This window comes from Sceloporus occidentalis, unplaced genomic scaffold (assembly GCF_023333645.1).
Source record: "Sceloporus occidentalis isolate IW3139 unplaced genomic scaffold, rSceOcc1.0.p SCAF_302, whole genome shotgun sequence".
In the NCBI taxonomy this organism is placed as follows: Eukaryota; Metazoa; Chordata; class Lepidosauria; order Squamata; family Phrynosomatidae; genus Sceloporus; species Sceloporus occidentalis.
The window spans coordinates 201,616-211,378 of NW_028317282.1; the positions used below are offsets into that span (position 1 = coordinate 201,616).

At 37.9% G+C, this 9,763-nt stretch overlaps 1 protein-coding gene across 1 annotated transcript; it reads right to left on the bottom strand.

Moving 5' to 3' along the window:
• Window positions 1-2,491: 2,491 nt before the first annotated feature.
• Window positions 2,492-9,763, bottom strand: LOC149275012 (myelin-associated glycoprotein-like). Its single transcript, XM_089504985.1, has 8 exons — window positions 9,415-9,763; window positions 8,997-9,293; window positions 8,231-8,488; window positions 7,558-7,818; window positions 6,875-7,162; window positions 6,674-6,770; window positions 4,745-4,832; window positions 2,492-2,653 (listed from the first exon to the last, which is right to left on the bottom strand). Exons 1-8 carry the CDS (start codon window positions 9,752-9,754, stop codon window positions 2,492-2,494), a joined length of 1,791 nt encoding a protein of 596 aa, XP_089361111.1. The 5' UTR covers window positions 9,755-9,763.

The window sequence follows — 9,763 nt, forward strand, 5'->3', positions numbered from 1 at the left end:
TGTTGACCCTCAATCGGGTATAAATGGGGTGAATACCGTGCTCCAGCATCACGTCGCAGGCTGTAAGGGTATAATATATATATAGAATGTATACAAGGCAAACAAAGCGCCACCTACTGTACACTTAGAAGAAAGACAAAAAAAGTATTATTGTACAGTTTTTTCAACTTTTTACACGTTGCATAAATAAATTATCTTGAACTCTGACATTTAGTAACAAGCGACAGAGACACAATTCAATAAATAAAAATAAAATACACAATCCGTTGTAAATTTACAGTTTAAAGAATGTTAAAATTCTAGAACAAAATACGATGTATCTGAAACTTTATATAGCTGGGACTCGTTGAATAAAATGTTGTGAAAAGTCAGAAAAATATGTGGGTTTTTTTGGAATATTTAAATTTTTTTTTAAAGCGGTTGCGGTGTATTGTTTTTAATCAAACAATATTGTGTTTTTTATTATTCTAAATATATTCATTGGGTAATCCTTTTGGAATTTCCCTCTCAATAGAATAAAATGCAAAAAATGATTACTCTTAAATAAAATTAATAACTCTCAACTGAATATATCCCCCGGATTCTAGGACTGTTTGAATTGGTCGTGTATGTAACAAAATATAAATTATTAGAAAATATAATTATTTTATTATACTTTACAAGGGGTCTGAAACTCCCTTTTTTATAGGATACTATTAGAAAATATTATACTGTACCTGGTACTGGAGGCCCAATATAGAATAATAAACTATCATGATTTTGTGTTTCTACACATATAATAATAATAATAAATAAAATGGTGACATGGTGACATTCTACGGATGGAACCTCGGTGCTGGATAGCGTTTGAAGAACGCACAGAGCTATTTGTTGAAAGCTCAGATAAGACGCAGCTCTGACCCAAGGACACATTTTAGTTGGAGAAGGAACACGAGGAACGTCTACCTTCTCCAAACTTCTACGTGGACCTGAAGGCATCTCAAATCCATGTTCTTTATGGGGGGGTATATGGATTTCTTAATATATAATATAGGAGCGCATGTGTGATCATCTCATTATATATCCAAATTTGTTTAATACCGAAGAACAAAGTGTTTTTCTGTCGACATTTTGTTCCGCGTGTATTTTGTAGGACACGCTTACATTTTGCGTGTAAGGTATAGGGTTGTTCATACAATGGGATACGTCCACCTAATGGAGTAAGGGGGCCAAGTCGGTTCTCGTAATGCACTAAAGGGATGAAGCTATTATCCTCTCTAGGATCCACTATAGAACTTCTATAATTCACTAGTAACAAAATAACATAGAGTGTTAATAAGCCAGATACTACCGTGAAGACACATCTTATGGAGCCCTATACTATGTATTAAAAACAACTTTAATTATTTACCTTAATGTTTTAATTGGTATATTTGGGGGAATATGTGAATTCTACTGGAAAGACATAGATTTCTAGTATAGAGACGCACGCACGTCAAATACAGGATACAGGCCGGCGGTCCTAAATCCTAAGTGAATGTCAGCTCTTGGACCCATCTTCATATTTTCTATGATGGCCTCTTACAACCCACGCACACACAAGTTAGATTAACCCCCTTGGCGAGGGTGCGTATCACATTAATAATGCTGCGAAAAGGTTGCTATCCCCCTCTAGCCGCCGAGGATTAAATATCTCTACGCAAGCTATTGAGTTACTTGGCAAGAAAAAGGAGTTACGATTCCCAGCATGTAGGACTAAATATAACTCCAGTCCCAATCATTATGTTTTCCAGCAACTGAAGAATAGGAGAAAAGACATCCTATAAGCTAGATACAGACAACATGTGACTGTCAGGTCATTGTTGGTTGAGAAACGTAGGAGTTTGGGGTCAACTATGGGTGGAAAGTCATCGACTAACAGCACAAATCATTTCTACAGAGATCCATTCGCCATACATAACGAACCGTTGTGTCCAATTAAATGCGACGTTTTGTACCTATGGCGGAAAATGGTTGTTATGAGTGGAGAACACATCTGTCAGTCCCACGTCAATAAACAAATGCAAGAAGATGTAATCGGTTGGGGTTTTTTGGACTTATTGCTAAAATATAGAGTTCCCAGCTTGGAACCATGACATCATGACAATAAAGTCCAATTCCAGTCTTCCAAACTATTCACTAAGATCAAATGTAAGGTCCTCTATGCTCTTGGACGTTGGAACCCAACAATCTAGAACTTTGCATCATCATGACATGGATTCAGGTTGGTAACTCTGTAACACGGAATGGGAATATGTATCAAAGCTTCCCTTGGTGAAAGGTCTATGGCAGATAAGACCAGATGTATGGAATTTACAATGTATCCTTGAGTTGGGTTGTTTGTCACCAACAAAGCTTTGATAACTTTATCAATTTTAAAGGTTTTATCGTAAGACATGCCACCTGCATGATATTTTATGGTGGTAACAGAATGTGGGTAACAAATGTGTTTGTGCTGTTAGATAATGGGTTGTCATTTGACACGAATCTCTGCGTATTCTGTAAGTTCTTCTGAGATGAAGCCCTCTTTTACATTCTTCTTTGAAAAGTCAATGTTTGCATAGTCAGTGTCCACAGCCGGAGGTTGCTGTCTCTTGTTCAGCAGGACTCTTTCCGAAATGCTGAGGAACTGGTTCTAAAAAACAGAGGGAGAAAAATCAAATCTCAGACTGAGACGAAGAAATATAATATTCTCTGTGGCTTCTCGAAGCATTAAGCGGTGGCCTGTAAAGGCTTGTCATTCCATAGAGGAACATTCATTCTGTGAATGCAGAAGGGTTCTAATTGAATGCCCCTTTCAAAGTTATATAAAATCCTAATTAATTGTTGGCGATAATCTCCGGGAGGTAAGGTGTCTCCAAGGGCTGGAGGTACCAATGTGTGGAAACCACAACCATAGTAAAGTTATTCTATAGAATGTATGGAGTACATGTATTAAAAAAAAGAATATATGCTATATAAAATACTATGAGCTGGAGAGATGCTCTCTAATCTCTTTGAGAAAGAAAGAAAAAGAAAGAAAGAAAGAAAGAAAGAGAAGGAAGGAAGGAAGGAAGAAAAGAAAGAAAGAGAAAGAAAGAGAGAAAGAAAGAGAGAAAGAAAAAGAGTAAAGGAAGAAAAGAAAGAGAACGGTAGAGAAACAGATAGTTAAAGCACGAGAAATAGAGAAAAGATGAGTGAAAGAGAGAAGCAGCATTGAAAAGAGAGAGAGATGGGGAGAGGAGGTGGCTGCGCTGTCTTTAATAATGTAAAGTGCAGCTATTATTGATTCTTTGCCAATAAAGTTAGTTAATGTTGTGAGTGTAGACTCACACTAATGTATCCTACAACGAAACACAGAAAATGTGGTGTTACTTCAATAATACATCATCTTTAACGTATATGTGTGAACACACTACACTAAAACACGCAACAAAACACCAACATGGAGACAGAGGTGCCACTAAAACAAATATTATATAACAAGGAAACAAACATAGTACCGTGTCGTAACTACGAAGGAACCTATAGATCAACTAAGAAAAAGAGGACACAGTCTCAGGAACATGCCAGGGGTATCCAGGGGTATGTGGCACGGGGGGCAATTCGCAGCCTGAAAGGAGAGGTTCTGGAGTAACATGGCCGTGGCTGGCCAACATAAACTACCTCCACGTGGTTGACTCTCTTACTACTGGTCAACTACTGGTAATGGAGATCCATGGGATATCAATGGAGTGGTTTCTGTGAACCACACAATGATTTAATTAAGTAATAAAGTAATAAAAGCCACTAAATTTCAGGTCACGTGATAAGCCAAAGGTACTCCATAGTCCACATTCCATGTGAAGCCAACGACCCCGTATTTGTTTGATGTAACGATCTAAGATGAATTTAACGTTCAAAACAAAAATAAGACTTAAAAAAACTCAGCTTTGGTGCTTTTAAGAAACTTGCTGATTCCGGTGGTTTTTTTCCTAATACACGGGACAGATACTTCACAAATAAGACAAATGACACACAAATTGTTTGATGCGTACCTTAGCGATCCGTTCCTTCCAACGAGCAAATCTCTCCTGACTATTGAAGAAGGAAGACCAGTCACTGACAAGTGGGGTTCCCAACTGGTCATGACATAACCTGACTATATATATATTTATATATACAAATCCGACCCAAATTGTAAAAAACTTAAATATAACAGAAAAAAAAATTATAAACAATTTGAATTCCAATCCAGGAATAAAAAAATTTAAAAATAGCAGTCAACATTTCAATAAAATCTTGCATTTTTATCATTATTATAATAAGGTTTTGCTATTTCCTAGATGTAATTTCATATTTTTTTACATTTTTGCTGATAATTTCAAATAACATTTTATTTAAAAAAAATTCCAATACAGGAAAAAAAATTTTTTAAAAAAGAATGAATTCCAGTCCAGACAGGACTGGAAAAATAAGCCTTCAATTTCAATTAAATCTTGCATCTTTAATTATTATTATAATTAGGTTTTGTTATTCGCTAGTTATCATTTGTTTTCTTTTTTATATTTTTTCTGATAATTTCAAATCGACTGATTTTTTTTAAAAAAAACCTCAAATAAATAATAATTTTTTTGTTTCTAAAAATTTAGACATTTCCAAAAATAGTAAATTAAAAGAGTAAATGAAAGACCACCCTTATGGCGAAAATGATGTAGATGGCAAGGTTCCCATCAAAAAAAGTTCTACGATATTAAGAAATTCCTACCTCTACTTTTCCAAGGTTTTTTTTGCTCGAAGAGGACATCGGAGAGGTCTCTGTCTGAATGAAACTAGAACTTTCAGGCATATTCTTTCTACAATAAAACACAAATTCCCAACGTTAAAGGAAAACATTTCTTTAGTAATAATATTTTTCACGTCTTGGATCAAGCACGGAATTATCAGAGGGTTTTGTTCGGTTGGATTCCATTTCTAAGGTCTAAGAGACCAACGATTCCAAGCTTGTACTGTTTCCGCATCCGGCCTCCTGCCCTGGCGTGGAATGCATTCTGGCAAGTGAGAAAATGATCTAAAATATGGGGTTTTTTTAAGAAATATTTTTTCAAATAAACTTAATATTGAGATTTAAGCTATTTTTTTTTAAAATCATTTACATAAAAGAATTTATATATATATTAATTTATACTTTTTTTTTATTTATACTTAAATAATTAAGTACACTAAATATTTACTTTTTTGTTCTTGACTGAATGATTTTTTTGAAAAACAATAAAGATAAAGCTAATTACGATGTGAAAAAGTACAGGAATAAGACGTATTTCGTTAAGCCAGCGTTGTGACCGCGGAGGTAGGGGTCCATCAGATAATTCAGTTTTTTTCAGTGTTGATTAAATCGGGATTGAAAGGTTTTCTATGTACATAATCATTGTTTTAAGGTGCAGTTCCACTTATAACTCATTAACATTTTATTTGGTTTATTTGCTTAACGTCAGAACTTTTTTATTTTTATTATTGGAAAGAAGAGACAGACATCAGACAAAAAAACAGCGGACGGGAAAAAAACAAAGTCGAATGTCAAGACAAAAAAGCTCTCATGTTAAGCAAATAAACCTTAGTAGATCGGTTCTTTTATTCTTTCTGCTGAAGGTTTAATTACATAAAATCAACACAGAAGTGTTTCCTGTTTCTATGGCAACAACCAATCAGATTCTGTTTTTTGTGTCACATGACATATAAGCATTCCCTGAAAAATAAAAAATGAGGTTAAAAAAAACCAGGACATGGAACCCCCCGAGAACGATGGAAAGATTAGTAGATTTAGGAGCCGTATGTCTATCTCATGCATGTTTATATTCCCTCACTGTATCACCCTCTTCCACTTCTACTGGGAGGCTGTTTCATTTATCTACCACCTTCTAAGTAAAATAAAACTTCCTTCCATTCCATCTCAGCCTCCGACCCTCTAGCGTTAGATTCTGGCCTCTTGTTCTCTCTTTTCTCCTCCTTTAGAAAAAAAAAAAAGGATATTTTTTCACTGAGAATTAGGTTTTTACACATAAACCAAAGATTTGTGGTTAAACAACCACAAAGGAACTTTAAAAATAGCGACCTTGTCTAGCAGCTTCGTGCCGCCTTGTGTGGTTTAAACTCACAGGAAACAATCAGAAATGTCACCAAATAAACGTCTGTCACATTGAAAAGGGAAAAAGTCCATACATATATATATATATGTATTAAAAACGGTCAAAAATGGAAAAAAAAATATAAAAAAAATAAAAAGGGTGCACCGTACATTGTTATTTACAATTTCATATTCTGGGGCCGCTTCATCAGACACAGAAGAATTTTGGCCAAACAACAAAAACGGTGAAAAAAGTCAAACCTGTTTTGTTTTTTTATATTCTATTTTGTCTGCATTTTTTCCCCCAATTAAGCTCTACCCTGGGCAGATGTGCGTTTCTTTTGGAATCTATTGGACAGTTTTGTTTTGAAAACGTTTCTGAACATTCCGAGGAGAGTCCTTCCCACGCAAGTTCAGAGCCGGGTCATTGACACTTGGAGGAGGCAGCCGAGGACAGTTGCTTCACGTTATCAGGTTATCCGACTATTTATTCTGGCTGCGACCGTGAAGCTGCGTAATATTTAATCATTTACGTACTCGGGCCTTTGGCTTCAGCATCAGGCGTCCACTTACTTCTCTCTGGTTTTGATGAAGTAGCCACCAACGGCAACAAGAATTACAAAAACGACAACGGCTCCAACCGGTCCGATCTTGGCCCACACCAGCTTGTCTATAAAGACAGGAAAAAAAAAACATAAACTTGGTGGGGAAAGAAGAACCAGAAGGCTGTATGGGTCATATGGAATGGATATCGGTCCGTAGGTCCCTACTTACTGGTTTCCTGGAACGGCAGCTCCTCAACTTTTCTGCCGTACAAGTTGCTTGCCGTGCAGAGGACCTCTTTGGGTATCTCTCGTTCTTTCTGTAGGGTCATAATAGTGCTCACCATGTACCCGTTCCTCTGAGAGAGTACAAACTCAGGGTTCATCTCGCCGATGGTCAAGTTCTTCTCCGGAATTTCAAATGTTATCACCGAGTCGGGGTTGGACTTTACCGTACAGATGCACTGAACGGTGTCCTTACTCACCGTGCACTTTGATTCCGGTAAAACGAACGGGGAGACTGGAAGAAAAGCAAAATGGTGCCACCTTATGAGTGATGAACACTACAGATAGCTGGCAAGGAATCAAATACCCCAAACAATGGCAGATTAATGAACTACGGGATGGACTGTCCATATGGTAACGGCCCCCGATCTTTACGGAAAACTGACAGATTAGATGAGCCCAATGGGTCGATCTGCCTTCAAATTCTGTTCCTGTATATATTTGAGCCATGGCTCTTCTATGGGCTTAAAGGTTGTGTGATGGCCAGGATTGGATAAAGTGGACTCTTCTTAAAGAAGTCCACGTGAAGCATTCTTAGATGCTACATTTTGACTCCCCCATAAGAACATGACGTTGGTATCTTAAAAGGCTCAGAAGGAGTCTAGCGTAAGCTCCTGAGAAGATACTTACAAACAACGGTGAGGTTAAATGAACTGTTGCTTTGGCCATATTGGTTTTCAGCTGTACACCAGTATTCACCATCGTGTTCATGGGAGACGGATGGAATTTCCAGTACAAGTTCATTTTCAAATATCACTGAATTCAGAACCTGTTTGTCTTTGATGATGGAGATGATGGGGGCCGGGTTTCCCTGCGTGTTGCACAAAATGGTAACGGATTCACCCTCCATCGCAACCACCGAAGCATTCACCGATGGCTTCCATGGAGCATCTACAAGACGGGAAGTGTATGGCGTTAAAAACATCACGGAGAACAAAACGAGTCCTAATAATCAAAGTTGGTGACTTGTGTGATAAACAGATGAGTATCTGCATAAAACTATATCGCTTTTCCTGTACATCTTACTAAGTTCTACCAACAGTAATCTCAAGGACACTTCCAGGTGGTCATCAGGCCAAAACTAAGAGTGTGAGTGAGCGATCATGATGGCCAATGCCTTTTAAACAGTGTCCTTCAAACTGAACCGATGTATTGGAAGGACCCAACGACTATCAAGAGAAACGCCATACAATTATTTAATTATGGAACGTGACCAACTAGATATTGATTCCATCGGAATTTTGCCCATTGTTATTGTTCTTCTTTATGAAGTCAGCTATATGATTTAGATTTTTTAGCTTACACATCACTGCAAGCCCCATGGACTTGTTGGTTGCGCCATGTTCGTTTTCGGCGGCGCAGACGTAAATCCCGTCATGATTGAATGTCACATACTCCAGTTCCAGAGTTAGGTTCCCCGCATAATCTTCCTTTAAGAGAGTGTCCTCTTTGAACCACATGATGCGCGATACAGGGTTACTGTCCACCACGCACACGATGGCCACCTGCGTGCCCTCCGTGGTCTCCGTGGATGAATTAATATCCACGATTCTCGGGGCATCTGAAATAGACGGAGAACGTGTTATGACAATCCTTCGACATTAAACCATTTCTAAAAAAAATAGAATAAAATGTAAAAAGTATTTTTTAAAATATTATTACCATCAAATCTTTAGTTTTGTTATTTGTTTAATATATTTTTTTTATATTTTTTCTGCCCTTTTTCTGCTGAACAAAAGGATCCCCCCCCCCAAAACAAAAATATTCTTAAATATTCAAGTTCCTCTGAAAATTTTCAAGGTATGGTTAAAAATATATCCCTGTTCCAAATAATTACTCTTTTATTTTCTGTATAAATTATTTCTAATGAAACCACAGAGATGGAAAATTCTAAGATAATAACCTACGTTTTAAGGAAAAGCCGGTATTAAAACCTCCAGAAACCACAAAAAATATATATTTTTTTTAAATGAAAGATGATTGGATGTGTAATGCATTTATCAGCCAATCAGAGGAAAGCTACGTTTGAATCTCATTTTCAAGTAACATTAGATTCTGAAACCGCTTACACTTCACATCCATTGTCACGTATCCTTTGTATTCCAGTTCGGTGTCGGGAAAGGTGACTTTGCAGCCGAGCCGCTGACCGTTATTTTTATGAGAAGGAAGAAACTTGAGAGATGAGATGTGTGTCCAAGCAGAACTGCTCTCCTCAAGCCGGGCATACACCGTATGGTGCTCCAAACCCTCAATATCTAACCAGGTGACGCTAGGCTTCATGTCTGGACAGTTGTCCGGAACCAGACACGTCAGCTCGGTTTCCGAGCCCGATACGATTTCTTGAGGGGAGACAACAAAGGGCTCATCTATAAGAAAAAAAAAGACGAGGGGACATGTTAACCAAACCAAAGCATTAGAGGTCATTGGGTCAAACGTGGTCTTCATTGGTCAACGTGGTTCTCCAATGGAACGCAACGTAAAATTTACCTAATACGTATAGGTTGGCGTGTTCCGAGAAGGTGTACTGATTGTATCCACCAAGATCGGCCCTGAAGTAATATTTTCCTTGGAGGTCCGGGTTGAGACTGTCGATCTGTATGGTACAGTTCTTCTCCTGTAGTTCCCCCAGCATCTTCGTGCGACCCGTGTAAATCTCGTGAGCGGTGTTTGTCTTCGTCTTTAACACCACGGGAGGGAAGTTTTTAGGATACGGGCTGTTGAAGTACCAAATTCCGTGAACCGTCGAAGGTCGTATGTCTTCGGGGAAGTCGAAAGTACACGGAATGGCCACGCAGGTCTCCCGGAAGGCTGAAACTGTCTGTGGCATCCAGGCTGC

Excerpts from the sequence above, each read along its gene's own strand:
- LOC149275012 (XM_089504985.1), bottom strand. The coding sequence starts at position 9,754 with ATGCCACAGACAGTTTCAGCCTTCCGGGAGACCTGCGTGGCCATTCCG. Across the intron at positions 8,489-8,996 it reads CGTGACAATGGATGTGAAGT|ATGCCCCGAGAATCGTGGAT; the intron begins GTAAGCGGTTTC and ends CGTCTATTTCAG. Across the intron at positions 2,654-4,744 it reads AAAACCTTGGAAAAGTAGAG|AACCAGTTCCTCAGCATTTC; the intron begins GTAGGAATTTCT and ends TCTGTTTTTTAG.